General features: G+C 39.1%; 1 protein-coding gene across 1 annotated transcript; it reads right to left on the reverse strand.

The window, feature by feature from the left end:
• Positions 1-1,165: 1,165 nt before the first annotated feature.
• LOC109676510 (anionic trypsin-2) lies at positions 1,166-4,580 on the reverse strand. Its single transcript, XM_020152883.1, has 5 exons — positions 4,541-4,580; positions 3,354-3,513; positions 2,080-2,333; positions 1,556-1,692; positions 1,166-1,315 (listed from the first exon to the last, which is right to left on the reverse strand). The coding sequence occupies exons 1-5, from the start codon at positions 4,578-4,580 to the stop codon at positions 1,166-1,168; spliced, it is 741 nt and encodes a 246-aa protein (XP_020008472.1).
• Positions 4,581-24,982: the final 20,402 nt, after the last annotated feature.

The raw sequence follows: 24,982 nt of genomic DNA on the forward strand, positions 1-24,982 counted from the left end.
ATTTAACTATTTCTTTGCCATTTATTTTTCTTTTCACTTGCTTTTTTTTTTTGGAGGGGGGCAAAGTTAGAAAGACCATATCTCAAAAACAAAATGCAAACAAAGGGTATGGTGGTATGTCCAAAGTCTTAAAGCATTTGCCTAGCAAACCCAAGACTATGTGTTCAATTCCCAGTGCACCATCCTTACCCCCAAAGAAATTGTACAGCTTGTCTAAAAAAGTAGAATCAGGTTTTACAGTTGGACAGTCAGTTGACAGAGTTCAGGTTCCTAACTATGTTGCTTCACAGCTTCTAGGAAGACAAGTTTTAAATAAAATTGTCATCTAAGACCATAGTAGTATCAAGAGAGAATTAGAGTTCAGGAAGAGAACCTACAGACAAATAAGGAGACAATTCCCATATTGACCATCTTCTATATGGGATACGTAAACTAATAACCTTCTCTGAACCTCTGCTTTCTATCTCTAACACTGGAAAAATAACCATTCCAGAAGGAAGAGTGTGAAATGCCTATAAAGTTCTCAGGAAAGTTAATACTTATTTTGATTATGTGGAAAGAAGAAAAGGTAAATTCCTTAGAAGCATAGTGAGTAGAGACACAGAAAGTCCTTATGTCCCCTGCAGACACATGAGCAGATTGTTGAGAAATGGCTAGTGAGTTCTTCTCTAAGTAGAATACCTGCTGCTAAGAGGGAGGACAACAAGGTTAGCAAGAATAAGTGTATGAGGGGAACTCAGAAGAAGTTGAAGTGGTCAGTGATGATCTCTCCCTCAATTTGTTTGCTCTGGATACAAAGAGGATACTTTCACAGTCAAAGAAGGCAATGGTCATGTAAACAACACCAACATATGCACTCATTAGCACCTTCACACCACCCTAAAGTTCCAAGGTCAAGAAAATCTTATATGTAGTATTGAGAAAACTGCCCATATTTTACCTTCTTATTATTCTTGTCTATTCATATGCTGCTAAAGAAGTATTTGATGAAATATATTTTGGAAACTAGGGAACCCTATTCATGTCTCATGGGGAGAATTCTATCCGACCTTGAGATTGGATGAATTTTCCCAGCATGTAGGAGGTGGACAAAGCAGGCACAGACACAGACAATGAGGACACATTCACTTTATTGGCATAGTAACTGCAGAGGAACTTGGGGCCTTTAGTTGGCAGCAATGGTTTCCTGAATCCAGTCTACGTAGTTGCACACCCTTGTGTAAACTCCAGGACTACCTGGCTGAGCACAGCCATAGCCCCAGGAAACAATTCCCTGGAGCTCTCCATTGCAGACCACAGGGCCACCAGAGTCACCCTGAGGAGGAGCAACAAGTTATATAATAAGGAGTAGAAGAGGACAAAAGACACTTGTACTCTGAACTTAATACCCCAATCTAGTCAGCTGGTGGCCCATTCTCTGTTCTTACTAAGAAAACGATATTAAGTCAAATGAGACTCCTCACTTCTCAGTGGAGCCAATGTATTGAGCTGCCATCCTCACCACCCTGAACTTGGGTATGGTCAAGTGTTGTGTTAAGTGAAAGACTCAAATCACCTGGCAGGAATCCTTGCCTCCCTCGAGGAAGCCAACACAGACCATGTTGTTAGTGATCTCTCCAGGGTAAGAAGCTTCACAGTCGGCTTGACTTAGCACAGGGGCATCTAGACACTGCAACTTGTCTGGGTTATAAACTGTGAGGGCAAAAAATGATCAAGGAAAGAATAAATATGAAGCATACCAGAATGGGTAACAGGAATCCAATGCTGAGCATGGTGGGCAGCCACTGGTATGAACCCAAAATCTTAAGACACAGCAAGGAAGAGTGGGTTTTATTTCTCACAATGGCTATTTGTGATTATCCTTCCAGGGAGTAATAATATCACCTTCTATATTAGTCCTGTTTAGATTGTAGGAATCAATGTCTTTGAAATTTATATTTCTCTAGTACCTGCTACAAACCTTTGTTTGTAGAGGACACTTGAAATCTATTTGCAGGCTGGAAGCAAATGGGTTCAAACCAAGACTTGTGCTTGGTTCTGGAAGTGGAGAGAGAAGAAGTTGGGAAGGGCTCTACTCACCACCAGAGCTGAGGGTGTTGCCCCAGCCTGAGATGAGGCACAAAGTGCCAGCAGGTGCACAGGAGCTGGGCAGAGCTACAGGGGCCACCTGAGAGTTAAGGGATGCAGGTGAGGAGAGCTTGATCAGCATAATGTCATTGTCCAGAGTCCATGAGCTGTACTTGGGGTGTCGGATGGCCTTGGAAGCAGTGATAAACTGCTCATTTCCCTCAACAACATTTATGTCATGTTCTCCCAGTCTGACTTGGATGCGGCTGTTGGAAAAAGGTGGCATATTAGAGGCTATCTCTCCATTTCAAAGACACTTCCAGGATTTCATGCTCCCTGCTCATGGGTCACTCTGGAGCCTTGTGATGGGGCACACGGAAACACCATAAGAACAGCATATAGGTATTGTGTAAGTGGTGGTATGAGTGCCCGGCCTTTCTGCCTCATAAGTAGAAGGTGTGGAGGGGATGAGTGAAGGACTTCAGTTGGGGACTGCTGACCAAACTACTTGCTCAATGTCCCCTCTTGCACTCAGGGCTGTGGACACAAAAGAGCAAATTATATTTCCACTCGTCCTCTGTGGATTTGGTAATTACATGCAGGTACCTTTGTTTCTCTCTTCTGTTCTGGTAATCACTGCTGTTCTGTGCCATCTAATATAGTGGGGGTCCAAGTGTGACTCTGGGACCCACAGCAGCATCATCATATAGGACCTTGTCAGAAATTCACCTTCTTGATGCCTACCCACCCATGCCTACTGAATCACAATCTAGGATTTGGAGCCCAGGGACTCGTGTTTTTATAGCCCTGTTGGTTATGCAACCCTTCTGATAGATACTCAGGACTAAGAACCCTTTTGGAGATAAGTCTTCTCAGCTTAGTCTACATAGTATAATCAACAGAAGTAGAAAGGTTTAAGAATTCCAAAATATTCAAACTTGTTCCTAATAGTTTGGAGTTCATTACCTGGCTATAGGACCCAGGTTTTGTACTTGTACATTTTCCTTGTCAACCTTCCTCACTGGTCCTTACACAACAAAGTGATGCTTATCTATATTTATGAACCATACCTTTGCTGTTGTGTGGGTTTGTTTGGGGTGTGAGGGGCTTCTTATTCTGTGACCCTCTTCACTCTTAGTTCTTGGAAGTCACCAACTGCCAGCAACTTCATCTCTTCTCCATGGCCTTTCCCATCCACCTCTAGACCTCAGCCTTCACCTGGAGTGTTCCACATCCCTCCACAGGGCCTGACTGTGAACTCTGCATTCAAGAGGCTCAGGACTTACTACTTGTAGCAGTGAGCTGCGGACACCACCCACTGGGCATTGATGAGGGAGCCACCGCAGAAGTGATAGCCAGAGTTCAGGGACACTTGGTAGGGGACAGAATATTCTGAACAGGTGTATCCTCCAACAATCTTGTCATCATCATCAAGAGGGAGGGCAGCTTGTGTGGAGATAGGAAGGGAGAAGGCAATTCAGTAAGATGTGGAGAGTGGAGCCCTCAGCCCAGTGACTGCTTCCTGCTAATTAGGATTGCTAATGAGCACAATGACTGTAGACAAGTTGGGATCATTTCTTGGAAATAAGCATCAGAGGTTTTAGTTGTCCCACTTCCCTGGGTCTACACAGCCCCTAGCTAGAATCCATGCAGAATTTAAATCTTTTCTTGGGGTCATAACATGTGGACACAGAATGTGTTCTGTAGGATATGGTCAGAATTTGGTGGCCTCACCCACTAAATGCTTTTTTCATTATTCTGAATGTTAATTCATCACTTATCTATTGCCCTTGTCTTTTATTAGTCCCAGGCTTTCAGAATAGTGTGGCATACATGGGCAAATGTCCTGGCTGAGTGGATCTGGATGTACCCAGCTGCTCCCGTAACTAAGATGTGTACTGTGTGACCAGAGTAGGGAGCATCTCCCACGTCCACTTAGGCAGGACAAAGGAAGATACTGCTACTGCTATTGGCCAATAGCAGAGTGGTTCTTATCTAAGGCTGCATAACTGGGAATTTTAAAATTATCTGGGCAGTTTGAAAACCCTCCACACAGGCTTCCCTCCTGATGCATGAAGTCAGAATTTCTAGGGTTGGGTCTCTGACAGGAAGGTTTTCAACCTCAGTAGTTCCACTTGAGGTTGAAACATCTATGGTAGAGTTATCCCAGAGCAAATGAAAGCAAGCATTATAGTTTGGAGGCAAGCTGATGGTTCACACCATGGACCACCTCCACACGCTCTCCCTTTCCAGCTGCGCTGACTGTATCCCTGATTTGGATGAAGGATGGTAGTTGGAGTGGAATCATGGAGAATGCAGGACAGTTGAGATTTGAAGAGAGACCAGGAGAGTGGAAAGCAGAGGCACTAGCTAGGAAAATTGAACACAAGAGTTCAGGGAGGCAGTAATAATGGTAGGAGCCATAATTTCCAGGATAGTGGAAGACAGGGCCCAGGCAAGGCATGGAACTCACCAGCACTTCCCACAAGGGCCAGGATCAGGAATGCACGCATGGTGGCAGAATAATAATTATGCAATGTGAAGAATCTGCTTTTAAAACTCTCAGTAGGGCCAGAAGGGCATGTAGGGTTAGGGTCAGTTTTGTCCCTGTACAAACACACCTGTGTCTTTCCCATCCCAGAGAATTTCATTAGTTCTGCTCTGTTTGGACATGCTGTGCATAGATGATCTACATGTGATAAGAAAACTTTTAGGGCAGAGAAGGAAATCAGCTGATTCTTAGAAGACTGCAGAGGTAAGGAAAACAGAGAAATGCAGGCCCCCACCTACATAGCTGGTTTGCCTTAGGCCTTGGACATGAGTGTTTGGAGGAAGGAAATGGCAGGCACATAGAAATTCCCTTACTTCATAGGTATTTGTAACTTACTTTGATACTTGATTGGTAATGATAAGAGACTTGGCTCTTCAGGATTCTGTAGCCACCATGACAGGAAAAATAAGGTTTATCTAAGTCTTATATCTGTGAAACTGAAGACTGTTTGCCCTAGGATATTCCACTGGAGAGGAAGTCAAATCAAAGGACTTGATGACCAGAACTATAACATCACAAGATGATGATGAAGGAGATGGAGAGTTCATTAGGAGTCTGGAGTTTCTGTGGCTCTTTTCCACAAACATGGATGGCCATTACTTTGAAGGAGGAAAGACAAAGGACAGGTTGGAGCTGACCCAACAGGTAGTGGGGTAGAGGAGCAGTACCACATCTTTCCTCTTCCTTAACGTCAGGACATATATCTTTCTCTTTGTTCAGGTTGTCAGGGTCCTTTTTAAGTAGTCTTGTCATTGCCCTGCATTAAAGACAATGAAAACTGTCCTAATGGTTAGGAGTGTTAAAAGAGTCTATTATAGGATGTCTCTCCTTGTTTGCCACTCTGAATTCAGAGTTAATGAGGGACAGGAGTGAGTATCATGTTTAAATTCCCTACAAAACAGTCACTATTCTGGAGATGCTTAGCAAAGGAAAAGACTTATTTTGAAACTTGGTAATTTAATTAGAGTTAGAAATACTGCTGGAGAATGTGGAAAGTGGAAAAGAGAATAAATTTGAGGACATGCCATTGTGGAGTTTATAGAATAACTTCTGGGACCTCCCTTGACATGGCTGGACAGCTTCTCCATAGCAGAGACCCACTGCTCAGATCTCTCACCTCTGCACCCTGCACCTCATGCAATGCCCAGTGGATTGCTACATAAAAGGCAATACTGTTATACTTGTACAGAATCTGAATGCTTTTCAAGAAATTTCAAACAAATAATAGTAGCATACCACCATTCTTTTGTGTCGAGATTTCTAGAAGTTTGACCTTTATCAAAATCCTTTGTGAGGTAGACACAAGTGCATTATTTTCACTAACAGATGAAAAGACTGAGTCTCCTAAGGAGACTCTTGCCCAAGAAAACATTGAAAGCTGAAGAGCTACAGCAAGGTTACAAGAATAGATGAAAAGTGGGGTATTGATCTACCATTTGATCCAGCAATACCACTCTTGGGGAAATACCCAAAAGACTGTGACACAGGTTACTCCAGAGGCACCTGCACACCCATGTATATTGCAGCACTATTCACAACAGCCAAGTTATGGAAACAGCCAAGATGCCCCACCACCGACGAATGGATTAAGAAAATGTGGTATCTATACACAACGGAATTTTATGCAGCCATAAAGAAGAACAAAATGTTGTCATTCGCTGGTAAATGGATGGAATTGGAGAACATCATTCTGAGTGAGGTTAGCCTGGCCCAAAAGACCAAAAATCATATGTTCTCCCTCATATGTGGACATTAGATCAAGGGCAAACACAACAATGGGATTGGACTTTGAGCACATGATAAAAGCGAGAGCACACAAGGGAGGGGAAGACACCTAAAAAACTAGCTAGCATTTGTTGCCCTTAACGCAGAGAAACTAAAGCAGATACCTTAAAAGCAACTGAGGCCAATAGGAAAAGGGGACCAGGAACTAGAGAAAAGGTGAGATCAAAAAGAATTAACCTAGAAGGTAACACACACACACACAGGAAATTAATGTAAGTCAATTCCCTGTATAGCTATCCTTATCTCAACCAGCAAAAACCCTTGTTCCTTCCTATTATTGCTTATACTCTCTCTACAACAAAATTAGAAATAAGGGCAAAATAGTTTCTGCTGGGAATTGAGGGGGTGGGGGGGAGAGGGAGGGGACGGAGTGGGTGGTAAGGGAGGGGGTGGGGGCAGGGGGGAGAAATGACCCAAGCCTTGTATGTACATATGAATAATGAAAAAAAAAAAAGAAAAGTGGGGTAAAGTGTGGGATTTACTGCAGGTGGCTTCTAAAAGGTTTGCTGAGGATCAAGTCAGAGGTCCCCAGAAAGCAAGTTATATTTATTTTCTCCTGCCACATGCCTCCAGGCAGATGTAGACTGTTGAATTAATATTTCTCCTGACACTTTGTGTCAGTCTTGCCTGCATCCTTGAACCATCTGGCCTATATCTCTGTGCTTACAGGTAGTTGGCAGTGTTTGAGGATGTCAGGTTGTAGCATCTGCACAGTAGGAGATTTTTCTATGGTGTTACTTAACATGCTGCTGTGTTGTTTCCTTCTTGTGAAGTGTTTATGTCTTATTGCTTTAGAGGATAAGGACAGATTTTTTTTTCCTCTAGCATCTGTACATGCCAGTGAGCACTGGATGGCCCGGGATGGTGATCCTTTACAAAAGATAGTATATCATTTTGGAAAAAGAGATGTTTCAGTTGTCTTTGTGTCTCTGTCTCTGCCTGAAAGGGAACATCCAAGGGCATGTTGTATTTCTGTATTGAGAATTTGTTCAGCCTTTTGCTGATATGTATCCTCCTGCTTAAATCCTGATATCAACTTTCATTAAGCTACCAATTACGTCTAGTTGGCGAAGGCAATTACAGGTAGAGAATATTTCCTCATGCTCTAGATTTGGATGAGTAGGAAAGGTTTTGAACTGGGTATTTGCAGTGAATTTGGATGCCTTTGCAGTTCCTGGAAGTGTTCATTCTAAACTATTGATTTCTTTGTATGTTTTTCTGAGACATTCTCCTGGCCCCTGTTTGGTGTCTGGTATATCAGTCCCCTGTTAGCACTGATAACATTCTCATCTGGTCCATGGCACTGTCTCACTGAGGCAATCTGTAACAGATTCTGCTGTCTATTTTTTATAGATGTAGAGTCTATTCTGGGAGTTTAAATGACTTTCCAGGGTCACTTAGATAAGGAATGCAAGTTGATACCAGAACTTCTCCCTCTGAAATTCATGTTCATTTCCCATTGTGTCGCTACATTGCTAAGTCTTCATGCCTTGTAGTACTCTGAACACATTTTTAGATCCACCTCACAATTTATTTTTACAATTGTTTTTTATCGGAATATTAACGGACTAGGTATTTCTTCCCAGGTCAGTGCCTGCTTGTGCCTCAATATCCTTTATCATCCTATTACAAGATTGTGAAATTCAGACTGTCTTCCCCACAAGCTTCTACTTCCTTTTCTTCTCTGCATTCTACTTCTCTAAGCTGGGTACCCCCTTCACAATATGATTCCATTTTATCTCAAAAATATTGCTTTCTTTAGTATAACCCTGGATGCTTTGCTCCGGATGGTGAAGGGTATGATTTGTTTAATTCAGGAAATTCTGAAGGGTGTGAAAGCAGCCTAAAGGGCTATACTATTCATGGCCCTTCAGCTAAATTGGATGGACTGTCCTCTTTCAGGTACCCTGTTCCCAGCTTTGAAGCCATGAAGGACATGCAAAATCATGCCCTTGGAAATACTATTTACATCATTTATTTATTCTCAGGCTTCACTCACAGTTGAATGGAGAGGTCTCTAACAATGAACCTTTAAATTGTTAAAGATAGATTAAGCTTGTGGGTAGTTTCCTCTGAGGGATTTAGTGAATGGGGAGAGTCAGGGTACCAAAGGAAAGATTATATTCTGAGGAGAGAAAGAGATGATGATTTTCTGGAATCAAGGAATCTTATGATAGGGAGCCTGGGATACCCTGCCACAAAATGCCTGAAGAAGAATGCCAAGACAGCAATTGTAGGAGGGAAGTGGTAGATACAGACTCACTAAGAAGCTAAGTTGCTGGTAGCTCAGGCTGTCAATTGTTCCTTGGTCTATTTCCCAGTCTTCTGTTGCAAGGGGCAATGTCAGTCATTGCTGGATTGAGGGAATTCTGGTAGGTAAGGGCTTATGATCCATGGATTACTAGAAAGCTGCCTGCCTGGTACATGAGGTTTGCTGATAGGGGGTCTTAGAAATCTGAACCCAGGTCCTGAGATGGCTGGATTTCCACATCTTCCTCCCTTTGTCAGGTTGGATTACTGCTGGGTAGACTATGAAAGTGCTGAAAATTTCAGCCTGATTCTGTTCCATCAGGGCCAGTGGTCCAACTCCAGTGCAGCTTGCAGAGCTCTGTTTGCTTATGTCACTGTCTGAAAAACTCTGGGACCACCCCTCCCACCCCCCACCCCCAACTTGGATGTTTGCATAAACTGTGGAGCTGTGGGATTCTATCATGCAAGCACTCACTGGGGTTAACAGCACTTGAAAGTATACAAAGAAGAGAAGCTTCTAAAGAGATATGACACTGCTAACTGATTTATAACCATTCCATCCTCAATCTACATACAGCAATGTCCACTACTGTGGGAAATCAGAGGAAGTAAAGTAGTCTGCAGTCATGAACCACAACCATATCTCCAAAGAACTAGTGGATTTCAATACTGGAGGACCCAGAAAACAACCTCCTCCTCCTCCTTCTTCTCCTTCACCCTCTCCTTTTCCTTCTTGCTCTACGTTTTATTACTACTTACTTTATTTTATAACATCTTTTAGACTTTCATTTTAAATCTCTTCATATTTTGCCTAATTTTATTTATGTATTTTTCCTTTATGATCAGATTTTTAATCTTTTCTCTTCCTCAAATTCTTATCCATTCTGCTTCTACTTATCCATTCTTCTAACCTGCTTCTTCTTATTTTTCCATTTCATATGCCATCTTCTTTATTTTATTCTTTTCTTATTACTTGCACTGTCATATCTATGATTAAGGTGGTTAGTAGTTGTCTTTAACTGTTTTTTACAGGAAAAAACATTTATAATTGTATAGGGAATCTATGTACCTATCTGTCTGTTTATCTTTCTGTCTATTTATCTCTATCTATCTATCCATCTATTGTCTCAGATATTTAAATTTTTATCTTATAGGAATTCCAAGATGGTGGCTAGAGGGAGGAAGCAGAAAGCATGGCTCCTAAAGTAAAATTTTGGAGAGACTCTGGAGATACATCTTGCAGGAAAAACCACTGAGAAGAGGAAAAACTTTGACTCTTCCACACCCCTAGCCCACGTATAGCATCTCCACTTCACGTTAAACAGAGAAACCAGGAGGGATCCCACACCACTGCCAGATGCCAGCGCCCAGATGGCTTGGGAAGACGTGGACCTCAAGGTGAGCTAAGCGGTACATGGTACTCCCATAGAAAACCCTGGGCCAGATCAGCATAGTCCCCAGAACAGACCAACCCCCACCCAGGGAAAAAAGAGAAACTGAATAATAAGCAATAACAACAAAAAAGACACATAGGAAAGAGGGCGGGGCAACCTGAGCACCAAAGAGGGAGGGAGAGGAATCCCTCACAAGCTGGCTGGAGAAGACATGAGCGGCGGCACACGCCCAGCAACCAGGAGTGGGAAAGCTTGTAAAAGTGGCAGTGGGAGGAAAACTCCACAGGAGAGGGGGAAGACCACTTCACGCATGAGGTATAAATAATCAAGCTGACCAGAGAAGGCAGGAACGGTGGCACTGCCCAGCATCCAGGAGCAGGAAAGTTTGTAAAACTGGCGGTGGGAGGAAAACTCCACAGGAGAGTGGGGAAAACGACTTCCCATGTGAACTGTAAATAAACATTCAGGCCTGAGAAAGCTGGTGCAGTGTCACCTCCCCCAGTGCACTTGGAAAGGGGAAAGCTTGTAGCAGGGGCATTGCGCCCAGGAGAACCCTAAGTAAACAAAGCCTGTGGGGCCAGGTGAGTGCTAAACTCACTCCTGAGATCTGCATAAATAAAGCCTCCAGCAACAGCAGGCTGACAGCAGCAGGCAGGCAAGCCACAGCCGCAGATAGCCATTCAGAGAACTGTCTCCAGACTCTTTTTTTCTCTCTTCCTTTGATTAAACAATAACTGAACTACACCTGCATGGTGAAAAACTAACTGAAACTATATTGCATTTGAACTTGAGACACTTTGTGAGGTTTTCTTTTGTTTTGTGCTATTTGTTTTGTTTTGTTTAGTTTTTGTTCCCCTTTGATGAGACAACAACAGAACTACTTCTGAGACACCATATCCAGGATTGGAGGCTGAGGGGCAAACACCAAAGTTATTAAGACTGAAACTTTATTACATTTGAACTTGGATATTTTATATATATATATATTTTTTTCATTTATTTTTTATTTTTATCTTTTTTTAATTTTTTATTTTCAATCCTCTTGATGTCTCTCTAATGCCTGTTCAGCTTACTGTTGATTAGTACACTATCTCTCCCTCTTTATAGCTTTGAAACTTTTTTTGTTGTTTGTTTGTTTTGTTTTTTCTACTTGTTTATTTGTTTTTCCCTTTTTCTTTAACTTCTTTGCTTTCCATATCCTCTCACCCTTCCATTCTAAATATCACCATTGTTATTATTACAAGCTATAAAATACTTAATTGCACACAGTAAAGGGACAATAACAACACCAAGGGCAATGACAGGAAGTCAGAAAAAACAGGGAAACTAGTTTCCCCACAGCAAAAAATTAGTACAGGAACAGAAGGGAATGAAGAAACAGATACTCAGATCCAGACTCCAACAAAATGAAGATAAACTATGACAAAGAACCCAATGAAGCCCACAAGAATAATTTAAAAGAAGACATACTACAGGTACTCAATGAGAATTTTATAGAGATAATACTGGATAGGGTCAACCAAAATGTACAGGAGACACTCAAGAAATTCCAAGACAACAGAAATAGAGAATTTGAAAAAGCAAAAGAAGAAATAAAGGAAACCATAGAAGCACTGTATAAACACCAAAGTGAAATACAGAACACGATTAATAAAGAGATATATGAACTCAGGACAACAATAGACAATATTAAAGAGGAAACCACCTAGGATATGGAAAACCTCAGAAATAAGAATGAAACAGAATTGCAAAACAAAACGGAAGGCCAATCCAGCATAATAGAACAAACAGAAGACAGAATCTCAGAACTCGAAGATGAAATGGTAATTAAAGGAAAAACTGAAGAACTATTAATTAAACAACTCAAGACCTGTGAAAAGGAAATGCAAGAACTCACCAACTCCATCAAAAGACCAATCTTGAGAATCATGGGCATCGAAGAAGGAGAAGAGGTGCAAGCAAAAGGATTGCATAATATATTCAACAAAATAATAACAGAAAATTTCCCAAATCTAGAGAAAGATATTCCCATACAGATGCAAGAGGCCTCCAGAGCACCAAACAGACCAGATAAAAATAGAACTGCCCCATGACATATCATCATTAAAACAACAAGTACAGAAACTAGGGAAAGAATATTGAAGGCTGTTAGAGAGAAAAAACAAGTAACATACAAAGGTAAACCCATCAAAATCACAGCAGACTTCTCAAAAGAAATATTAAAAGCAATAAGAGCATGGAGTGAGATCTTCTGGGCACTGAATGAAAATAATTTCAATACCAAGATACTCTACCCAGCAAAACTATCATTCAAAATAGATGGAGCAATAAAAGTCTTCCATGATAAGCAGAAACTAAAACAATATGTGACCACAAAGCCACCACTACAAAAGATTCTTCAAGGGATTCTGCACACAGAAAGTGAAACCTAACATAACCATGAAAAGACAGGCTGCACCAAACTACAGGAAAAGAAAAAGCAAGAAAGTAGAGAGTAATCTCAACTTAGGTACACACAATCAAACCTTCAAACAACTAAGACAAATAAATGACAGGAATCACCACATACCTATCAGTACTAACACTTAATGTTAAGGACTTAATTCACCCATCAAAAGGCACCGTTTGATGAAATGGATTGAAAAGGAAGATCCAACAATTTGTTTCTTACAGGAGACCCATCTCACCGACAGAAATAAGCATAGGCTTAGGATGAAAGGCTGGAAGAAGATTTGCCAAACCAGTGGCCCCTGAAAACAGGCAGGAGTAGCAATACTTATCTCTGACAAAGTATACTTCAAACCTACATTGATCAAATGAGATAAAGAAGGACATCCATACTGATAAAAGGGGAAATGGACAAAAAGAAAATAACAATTATCAACCTATATGCACCCAATGTCAATGCACCCAATTTCATCAAACATACCATGGAAGACCTAAAAGTATATATTAATCCAACACAGTGGTTGTGGGAGACTTTAACACCCCATTATCATTAATAGATAGGTCATCCAAACAAAAAATTAATTAAGAAATACTAGATCTAAAATATACAATAGATCAAGTGGGCCTAATTGATGTTTACAGAACATTTCATCCAACTTCTACACAATATACATTCTTCTCAGCAGCCCATGGAACCTTCTCCAAAACACATCAGATCCTAGGGCACAAAGCAAGCCTCAGCAAATATAAGAAAATAGAAATCATACCATGCATTCTATCTGATCAAAATGCAATAAAACTAGAACTCAACAACAAAAGTAAAGACAAAAAACATGCAAACACCTGGAAAATGAATAACTCATTACGTAATAACAATGGGTCATTGATGAAATAAAAGAGGAAATTAAAAAGTTCCTGGAAGTCAATGAAAATGAAAACACAACCTACCAGAACCTATGGGACACAGCAAAGGCAGTCCTGAGAGTAAAGTTTATAGCCATGAGTGCATACATTAAAAAGACTGAAAGAATCCAAATCAAAAACCTAATGATACATCTCTAACTCGTAGAGAAACAAGAACAAGCAAATACCAAAACAAATAGAAGGAGAGAAATAATAAAAATAAGAGATGAAATCAATGAAATAGAAACCAAAAAAACCATACAAAGAATCAATGAAACAAAAAGTTGGTTCTTTGAAAAAATAAACAAGATTGACAGACCCCTGGCAAACCTGACTAAAATGAGGAGAGAAAAAACCCAAATTACAATCAGGAATGCAAAAGGGGAGATAACAACAAACACCATGGAAGTTCAGGAAATCATCAGACTACTTCAAGAACCTATATTCAAATAAATTCAAAAATCTTAAAGAAAAGGACAGATTTCTAGATATATCTGATCATCCAAAACTGAACCAAGAGGATATTAATCACCTGAATAGATCTATAACACAAAATGAAATTGAAGCAGCAATCAAGAGTCTCCCCAAAAAGAAAAGTCCAGGACCTGATGGATTCTCTGCTGAATTCCATCAGACGTTTAAAGAAGAACTGATACCAACCCTCCTTAAACTGTTCCATGAAATAGAAAGGGAAGGAAAACTGCCTAACACATTTAATGAAGCCAGTATTGCACTTATCCCAAAACCAGGCAAAGACTCCTACAAAAAGGAGAACTATAGGCCAATCTCCTTAATGAACATTGATGCAAAAATCCTCAATAAAACAATGGCAAACCGAATTCAACAACACATCAAAAAGATCATTCACCATGACCAAGTAGGCTTCATCCCAGGAATGCAGGGGTGGTTCAACATATGAAAATCAATAAATGTAATAAGCCACATTAACAGAAGCAAAGACAAAAATCATTTGATCATCTCAATAGATGCAGAAAAAGCCTTTGATAAGATCCAACACCATTTCATGATAAAAGCTCTAAGAAAACTAGGAATAGAAGGAAAGAACCTCAACATTATAAAAGCTATATATGATAAACCTACAGCCAGCATTATAATTAATGGAGAAAAACTGAAACCATTCCCTCTAAAATCAGGAACCAGACAAGGATGCCCACTGTCTCCACTCTTATTCAACATAGTACTGGAATTCCTAGCCAGAGCAATTAGGCAAGAAGAAGGAATAAAAGGAATACAAACAGGTAAAGAAACTGTCAAAATATCCCTATTTGCAGACGACATGATCCTTTACCTTAAAGGCCCAAAAAACTCTACTCAAAAGCTCCCAGACACCATCAATAGCTACAGCAAGGTAGCAGGATATAAAATCAACATAAAAAATCATTAGCATTTCTATACACTAATAATGAACAAACTGAAAAAGAATATATGAAAACAATTCCATTTACAATAGCCTCAAAAAAAATCAAATACCTAGGTGTAAACCTAACAAAAGATGTGAACGACCTCTACAAGGAAAACTATTAACCTCTGAAGAAAGAGATTGAGGAAGACTATAGAAAGTGGAGAGATCTCCCATGCACATGGATTGGTAGAATCAACATAGTAAAAATGTCTATAGGTCCAAAAGTAATCTACATGTTTAATGAAATTCCCATCAAAATTCCAATGACATTCATCAAAGACATCGAAAAATCTACAGTTAAATTTATATGGAAACACAAGAGGCCACGAATAGCCAAGGCAATACTCAGTCAAAAGAACAATGCTGGAGGTATCAGGATACCTGACTTCAAACCATATTACAAAACAATTACAATAAAAACAGCATGGTACTGGCACAAAAACAGACATGAAGACCAGTGGAACAGAATAGAGGACCCAGATATGAAACCACAGAACTATAACCAACTTGTCTTTGACAAAGGTGCTAAAAATATATAATGGAGAAAAGACAGCTTCTTCAACAAAAACTGCTGGGAAAACTTGTAAGCAGTTTGCAAAAAACTGAAACTAGATCCATGTATATCACCCTATACCAATATTAACTCAAAATGGATCAAAGATCTTAATACCAGACCCCAAACTCTAAAGTTGATACAGGAAAGAGTAGGAAATACTCTGGAATTAGTAGGTATAGGTAAGAACTTTCTCAATGGAACCCCAGCAGCACAGCAACTAAGAGATAGCATAGTAATGGGACTTCATAAAACTAAAAAGCTTCTCTCAACAAAAGAAATGGTCTCTAAACTGAAGAGACCACCCACAGAGTGGGAGAAAATATTTGCCAGTACACATCAGAAAAAGGACTGATAACCAGAATATATGGAGAACTTAAAAAATTAAATTCTCCCAAAACTAATGAACCAATAAAGAAATCAGCAAGTGAACTAAACAGAACTTTCTCAAAAGAAGAAATTCAAATGGCCAAAAAACAAATGAAAAAATGCTCACCATCTCTAGCAATAAAGGAAATGCAAATTAAAACCACACTAAGATTCTGCCTCACCCCTGTTAGAATAGCCATCATTAGCAACACCACCAACAACAGGTGTTGGTGAGGATGTGGGGAAAAAGGAACCCTCTTACACTGCTGTTGGGAATGTAAACTAGTACAACCACTCTGGAAAAAATTTGGAGGCTACTTAAAAAGCTAAACATTGATCTACCATTTGATCCAGCTATACCACTCTTGGGGATATACCCAAAAGACTGTGACACAGTTACTCCAGAGGCACCTGCACACCCATATTTATTGCAGCACTATTCACAATAGCCAAGTTTTGGAAACAGCCAAGATCCCCCACTACTGACAAATGGATTAAGAAAATGTGTTATCTATACACAATGGAATTTTATGCAGCTATGAAGAAGAACAAAATGTTATCATTCACCAGTAAATGGATGGAATTGGAGAACATCATTCTGAGTGAGGTTAGCCTGGCCCAAAAGACCAAAAATAGTATGTTCTCCCTCACATGCAGACATTAGATCAAGGGCAAACACAACAAGGGGAGTGGGCTTTGATCACATGATAAAAGCAAGAGCATGCAAGGGAGGTATGAGGTTAGGTAAGACACCTAAAAAGCTAGATATCATTTGTTGCCCTCAATGCAGAGAAACTAAAGCAGATACTTAAAAGCAACTGAGGCCAATAGGAAAAGGGGACCAGGAACTAGAGAAAAGGTTAGATAAGAAAGAATTAACCTAGAAGGTAACACACATGCACAGGAAATCAATGTGAGTCAACTCCCTGTATAGCTATCCTTATCTCAACTAGCAAAAACCCTTGCTCTTTCCTATTATTGCTTATACTCTCTCTTCAACAAAATTAGAGATAAGGGCAAAATAGTTTCTGCCATGTATCTAGGGGATGGGGCGGAGAGGGAGGGGGTGGGAGGAAGGGAGGTGTGGGGGGAGGTAAAGGAGGAAGTGGGGTGAGGGGAGAGAAATGACCCCAACATTGTATTCACATATGAATAAAAATAAATATAATTAAATAAATAAGTACAATTTTATCTTATATTGTTCTAAAGTGTACATTATTAATAATTTTCATCAAATCATGTTTTAAAATAAACCTCTTACCAAATAATATGAGAGAACCCCTTCTAACAAATGAAACTTAGCAAACAGAATGCAAAACCAGGAAAAATGAACCTATAACCCATCCAATCTGAATAAGCACTGATGTATTATGAAGTAATCTTCTAGATAAGTAGAATATTCAGCTGTGACGAAATACCTATAAATAACATTCAATTTAACTCATGACACTGTGTTTATGATGGAAAAATTCATAAAACTATAATACTCATTCATGAGGAACTCTGAGAACACTAACATTTCTATTACAGTACCATACTTGACAGGGAAGAGGACATGCAATGAAAACACACTCAAAAATTACTTCTCTAAGGGTTTCCTTATAGACATATTAGAAGTCTAATGGAGTATCTTTTATCTGAAGATTCTGAGCTTCACTTGGATCTATGGCCAAATCATACCTAAAATTGAAAAATTATTCTTTAAGATGCAGGCCACAATACTTCACTGGGTTACTAAAATACTCCTAATCCAGAAAGCAGGAAGTTAAAACAAGAAGAAATACAATTTAAAAAATAAAACAAAACAAAAAAAACCAGGATTCTCAAACTCATTAACCAAACCAGAACTTCCTTAAAGATACTCCACAAAGGAAGAAAATTAAGTGTTAGCAGTGAATTAAGAATTCTGTACTGAAGTTATCCACACCTGGGGAGATGAAGTTTATTGTAGTTCTCTAATATCACATTCCTACAAGAGTTCCATTGAGTGGGGGCCACACATTCCCACTCCTCTGAAGAGAAATCATTGGCCATGTCCCTGAATCAGAACACTTCCACAAATGTATTAATTTACTTTGTTCTTCTAGACATGTAGTGAAGTTGGGGATTAGATCATGCTTGACTTCTGGCATCCTCCCCAATTTCATAGCACTGACAGATCACATGGTGATAAAGGCTGTGACAGAGATTTACAAGAGGAAGCAAAACCTGGAAATGTATCCCAAGATACTTAATTGGTTTGAATTTTATTTCTAAATCTGGCATGTTTGTGTTGTTGCTGTTACAGAGATTTGCTTTCTCCTCTGTAATCAGTATTTGGTGTTGAACCCTCTACATAAGGCTGTTCCTAAGAAGATCCCCATATACAACTGCAAGACATATCCATAGCAACTCATGCACAAATTGCAACATAATAACACAAAATATATGTAAAAGTAAGGAAACATGACCCCTCCAAAAGTTCAACACCCTTTAGTAACTGAGGCCGAAGATAATAAAATGGTTGAAATGTTGGACAAAGAATTCAGAAGTCTAGGTTTAAAAATGATCAGTTACCTCAGATGATTCAAATAAACGAATGAAGTAAAAAATGTCAAGTCCAGACTGGGATGAGAAACTAAGCAATTTGGAAAGCAAAGTCAGCAAAGAAAGTTTCTGAAAAAAATGTGAAAATGGAAATCTTAGAAATGAAACACTCAACAAATCAAATAAAAACTGAGTGGAAAGCATTATCAATAGACTAGACCAGTTGGATGAAAGAATTTCAATGATTGATGATAAAGGCAAGGAGGTATTACCTTCAGATCTAAATAAAGAAAAAAATCACAACCACATCATTGAAGATCTCTGGGACACAATTAGTTGACCAAACCTACAAATCTGTAGTGCCTTTCCAGTGGCCACAACTTAAATCTTTTGTTCAACTTATGCTTTGATTATATCCCATAGAGCTGTCAGGTGCTTCCATCTGCAATCTTGGAATTTCCATCCAAATATTCCCTTTCTTTAGTCATCTTTGTTTACTCAATAAATTTTTACAGAATTCCTGAGAATCTCAGAGTTCTAAGATGTAAGAAAATACTGTAAGGATGATAGAAAAGGTTCTTGCTTTATTGAGATTTAGTTATGAATATGTGTGCATCCACATAAATATGAGGAGGTCTTATATACTTCTTTCAGAAGGCAGTGTTTAGGTATTGTTAAAGTGGGTAGAGTGGTAATATGATAAGTAGAACAGTTATGGAGTTCAGGAAAATTATCTTTGGGGAATTGATGTTGGAATTAAGATCCAAATGAAAAGGAACCATGTGAAGATGGGATGAAGTGGGTCTTCATAATTTTTCTAAGTCTATAACAGAAGTAAATAAGCACACAAAACCAATTGCTTTAAAAAATTAAACAACACTGCCATCTAGCATGTGGATAATTATTTTGCATATATTTTTTTTTGAGTCAGTGTCCCTCGATGTAGGTCAGAAAGATATGAAACTACATACATAGCCAAATCTGAGTGCCTAGATTTGAGGTGTGCAGATTTTAAAGTGAAGCTAATGACCAGGAGACAATTCACTGGATCTCTCCATTGTAGACTATGGGGCCAACAGAGTCACCCCAGGGAATAGGGACAAGTAGTAAAATATAGCTATGTTTACTATTAAGCTAAGACCCCATGCTAGTCAGCAATGTGGCTCTGTGTTTTACTCATGGTGGCTAATTCTCTATTGTTATTACTATGGAACTAACATGCAGTCAAATGAGCCTTCCTCACTTGGCAATGGAGCTACTACATTAAGCTGTAAGCCTAACCTCCTTGAGTATTCAAATTCTGTCTCCAAAGGCAACCTGTGTGGGAGCAGTGGTGGGTAGGTAAAAAGCCTTAAATCATCTAGTAAAAATAATTTTCTCCCTTGAATCCTGTTCTGACCATGTTATTGTTGACATTTAAAGGGTACATGGCTTCTCAGTAGGACTGACTTATCAGGAAAACACATAGTTACTATAACAACTATGATTTGTTGAGTTTGAGAAGAAGGAAATTAACAAGGTAAGAAGAAATATAGGTCAGATAAAACTGGGGAACAATAATCCAGTACTGAACAGTCACTGCAGAGGACCCCAATATCATCAGGCAGAACAAGAAATAGTGGCTTTTAGCTCCCAGAAAACCAATTTCTAACTCCCACTGTAAGGCTTGAAATCTTTTTGAATGCTAAAAGAAAATGTGTTCAGAGACAAGACTGGTTCTGGAAAGTGTAGGGAAAAGGGAGAAAAGAGGTAAAGGGTCCCACTTACTGCCTAAGCTCCGTGTGTTACCCCAGTCATAGATGAGGCACTGGGTGGCAGCAGTGGCACATGATGTAGGCAGAACTGTGGTGGCCACCAGGGAGTTGATGGATAGAGGAGACAACAGCTTATTTGTCATGTCCATTTCCAGATTATTTTGCTACTGACCAATAGAAAAGTGGTCTTTAACCTTGGCTCCATGACTGGAAATCTTAAACTTACTGGGTAGGTGAAAATCTCAATACACAGGCTGCCTCCCAGACACATGCATTCAGAAATTCTAAGGGTAGTTCTCTAGCAAGAGCTATTTTTCAACTTCTTTCGGTCCATTTGAGGTTACGAGCAGATTTGATGGAGGTATTCCAGAGCTTTGGAGCCATGCATTTGGCCTGGTGTCTCATTTAATGGACCACTTTTCCTGACCTCCCTCTCCAGCCGCCCTGAACTAGGCTTCAATTACATGAAGTACGCTAGTGGGAGTGGATTCAGGAATAAAATTGTAACAATTCTGCACAGAGAGGGTCCAGAAAGTTGAAAGTCAGAATGCTGAAGAGGGAAAAGACAACATCTGAGTTCAGGCAGGACAGGAGAGGCAACAAGGATGGTAGGGCCTTGTCTTATGAGAGAGTGGAAAGCAGGCCCTGAGGCAAAGCATCAACTCATCAGCAGCTTCCACAAGTGCCAGGGTTAGGAGTGCACCCACGTTGCAAAATGTCAACTGAGCAGGGATGGAAAGCCTGATTTTATACTTCTCAGGAAGGAGAGAAGACCATATGGGGTGGACAGTCACTGCTCAACCCTGCAAAAAGTCATCTGTTACTGCTTGCTTTGGCAGCACATTTGCCAAAATTGGAATGATGTACAGGTTTGTTTGTCCTCTGTGCAAGGATGACACAAATTAATGAAGTGTTCCACACTTTAGGTTCCAATGGACAATAGTAGTACATAGAAAAATGAAAGCAGCCCAGAAAGGGAAAATTCACCATTTTACAAGAGATTTCAGCTGATTTGTCTCAGTCAGTCAGAACAGTGCTAAGGATCAGTTCTGGGGCCATGAGTATGTGGTAATCCCAGTCCAGAGGACAGAAACAGTACCTCAACCCTGCCACGACACTGTCCTGCCTGAAAATTAACAATAATTTAACTAACAGACTACAGAAGATAAAAACTCTAACGAACACATTGATTTCAGATGCACAATCTTCAACACATAAAGGTAAAAAATATGAAAAAAGAAGGCAATGTGACTCTCCAAAATTCAACAATGTTGCTGTAACACACAAAAATGATTTTGCAATGAATGAAATCTCAAACAATTTAAAATTTGTTGTGAGACTATCAACACAATTAAAGAGAAAAAAAAGAAAAGCCTGAAATAATTTCAAGAGATAAATGAAATAAAGAATGTAATGGAGGAAATGAGGGAGGAATTTTAAACCAAAGAAGGTATGGAATGGTGTAATTTAAGCTCTGAAAGAAAATAACCACCAAACTGCATTACTGTATCCAAAAACACTTTCCTTCATGATTAAAGGAGAAATCAAAAACTAAAAGAATCATGACCACTAAATCAGCACTGCAGATGATATGTAAAGAAATCCGCATACAAAAGGAAAACAGATACAATAACGAAAATATGGGAAAGACTAAATCTCATCAAATGACTAGATAAGCATTGAGGAGCAGAGAAGACTCAAACACCAAAAAACCAACAAAATGGCAGGAATTATTCCATACTTTTCAACAATAAATATGAGTATTAATCATCTCAAATCTCCAATCTAAATATACAGTCTGCAAGAAAGATCGTGAAAACTCCCCAATGTGCTACGAATGTACAGCTTGATATGCAATCTATGCCACAGATTGGATGTTAGAGAGGGTTTGGATGATAGTAAGCCTGGGTTATGATCAAGTAATCAGCTATAGTAGGGATATTAGCACATTGAAAAGTGCTAATTTCAAAGATATGGGGTATTCTGGGATTTTCTATATCATTCACAGTGAGACTGCTATGCTGTGTAATGAAATTAAAAAGAAAGAAAAGAAAAGAAATAGAATAAAAATGAAAGGGCAATATAAAAGAAAACAAACAATCCAAGAAGGTATAATCGAAAGTCTTAATGAGTAGTCCAAAAGCAAATAAAAACAAAAAATTTCAAATAGCTTCCCTTCCCTACAAGGAGGTCAATAGTGAAGACAGAGTGAAAGTTCCTAACCTATGTTAAATGGATTATCATTCTGTGACATCTTTGGCTATGTGCCTTTGGAAAGACCATAAGAACATGAGCTACATGATCTTTAGCTTTTTCTTCTTTCCTTTGTGTTGTTAGCCTAAGTGACCAGAGGGAATTGTTTGTGGGTGGACAATCACTCTTAGCTTCTCTGCTCCCATGAGAAGCTGAGGGCAAAACTCAAGATTTCTACAATTAGTCATTTATTCTGTATTTCCTCTGTGCACTCCTATGGGTGGGCTGATTTTGGGTGCTTTGTGTAGATCCAATCACAGTCACTATCCAAGATCTCAGATGAGGGTTGTGGGTAGAAGGAGTAAAACAGTGGGCAGCATCAGATCCCACATGTACTCCTCCACCAGTGACCTGGTGTGATAAAATAGTTCAAGGACATTATGGTTTATAACCACACATTCCACCCCTCCTGGTGCTTCCCAACTTGATGGTTCTAAATGGTGAGAGAGCATTTAACCTTTAGTATCCCAGCATAGCTTCCCAATGTGTGGTGCTCTCAGTTCTTTTGTCATTCCCCTGAGTTAGACAAGCTATTTAGGCCTACTGGATCTGTTTATGGCTTTTGCTGTTTTGGATACCTGGAGACAAGAAAATGTAAGACCGCTGATCCCCAAAGCTCTCACCTCAGACAAGACTTTCTTAAGATAATTTCTTGCCACAACATAATGATTATAAATTGAGAAGAAAAGAGAACTTCCTTAGTGACAATATGCTGTGCATATTCCACATACCCTGTCTGTTTGGGCTGTACTTCAGCATGGTGCTGAAGGCAGTGCCTGTTTAATTTTCTGGAATTCCTCCTCTTTCTTTCTTTGATTCTACCCCTACCCTCTGCTATCCCACAGCCACACAGTCTGTGCTGGAGCACATTCTCTTCAGCTCTTTAAAATCTCTTGAATTCTTTCAAGTCTCTGACTGTTCTAACTAAACTCTGTCTGTTCAAAGCTCCCTCAAAGTGTAGTGGCTTTTCTCCTGCTTTATTCTACCCACCAGAAAAGATAGTGATTGCTGGGTGCTTTTAAATTACCATCTTGGAAGTCTCCTCTTAAGTTTTCCATGTCAAAAGTCATTTTTTTCCTCAATAAATATTTATTAAATTCAATTAAAACAAAAGATAAAATGGCCCTTGATTTCATGGCATTTATGTGTACATATGTATACACACATGGGAACATGTACAGAGATGAACAGCAGAAAAAATAATCATATGTATCATTTATTTTAGAAAAAGTGATGAGATGCTAACAAGGTAAGCTGGGAATATTGCATAAAGTGCAGGTCCTGTGATCAGGAAATTTCTCTTTGAGGAGATGATATTTGAAAGAGATACTAATATGAAGCAACCACCTGAAGGTGGGATGGCTCAGGCTTTCATTATTCCCTTCTGAGTCTATAAGAAAAATAAGTTAATACACAGGTAACTGCTTTCTTAACTTGAAACCCCCATCATCTAGTATATGGATATTTAAATTACCATTGGTTTGATTACAAAAATTACTGACATAAAGTCGTTAGTACACTGGTGTATTCTTATAAAAAGTTGATATGTCTTTTATATGAAATCATATTTGTGAAATGTTGGTTTACATAAAGTCTAAAACAAATGTATTATATAGTCTAATTTTATTACAATTAAGTGATTTAGCTTTTATTCACCAACTTGATTATTAGACAATGAAGCATGTATTATATGTAAGCAAAATAGTGAAAAGAAATGGAATATTAATATTAATAATCTTAATGCATAAAAATTTCTAAGGGAAGGTGATTATTGTTTTAAAATTTTATATTAGTATATGCTAGCTATACAGGAGGTTTTGTTGTGACATTTCCGTATATACATGTGTTATATCTCAATTTGGTTAATCCCCTACATTTTTCTCCCTCTGATCCCATTCTCCTTCTTAAAATGACTTCAACAGGTTTCAGTGTTCCATATTAATCTGTATAGAAGGTACATCGGCCATATTCACCCTCCTTTACCCTCTTCGATTACTCTTCACCTAGTGCTAATACCCTTCCCTTTACGTGACCTATTTTATATTCCTGTCCTTCGTTACTTGTTTGTTCATTGTTCAGTGAAGATTTTGCCTTGATGTTTTACCTATAAATATATTGTGCTTAAATAACTTTAACCTCTCCACTGCTCTTCCTCCCTCTTTTCTCCCTACCCTGTATGTATTGTTCAACAGTTTTCAGAGTGTTTCGTGGTGACTTGCTCCTACACAGATGTGAGGTACTTCATTATTATTCACTCACTATCAATCTTTTCTTCTTTTCCTCCCCTAACAGTCCCACTTTTGGAAGCATGTTCTGTACATATTTAAATGTATATATGATAATCCTTGTATTGTATTGAATCTATCTTCCACATGTGAGCAAAGCCATTTAAACTTTGTCTTTCTGATCCTGGCTAACTTCATTTAAGATGATATTCTCCAGTTCTGTCCATTTACCTGTGAACCACAAAATTCCGTTCTTCTTCATGACTGAATAAAATTCCATTGTATACATATATAGCACATTTTCTTAATCCATTCATGAGTTGTAGGGCATCTGGGCTATTTGCATAGTTTGACTATTGTGAGCAGTGCTTCAATGAACATATGCGGGGTGTGCAAGTGTCTTTATTGTATCCTGACTTACATTCCTTTGAATATATTCCTAGGAGTGCTATTGCTGAATCATACAGTAGTTCATAACTGT

Source organism: Castor canadensis, chromosome 2, assembly GCF_047511655.1.
Source record: "Castor canadensis chromosome 2, mCasCan1.hap1v2, whole genome shotgun sequence".
NCBI classification, from domain to species: Eukaryota; Metazoa; Chordata; class Mammalia; order Rodentia; family Castoridae; genus Castor; species Castor canadensis.

Coding starts and splice junctions, on each gene's coding strand:
- LOC109676510 (XM_020152883.1), bottom strand. CDS start 4,580: ATGCGTGCATTCCTGATCCTGGCCCTTGTGGGAAGTGCTG. Junction 1,693..2,079: donor CAACACCCTCAGCTCTGGTG/GTGAGTAGAGCC, acceptor TTGCCCTCACAG/TTTATAACCCAGACAAGTTG. Junction 1,316..1,555: donor GAGGCAAGGATTCCTGCCAG/GTGATTTGAGTC, acceptor GCTCCTCCTCAG/GGTGACTCTGGTGGCCCTGT.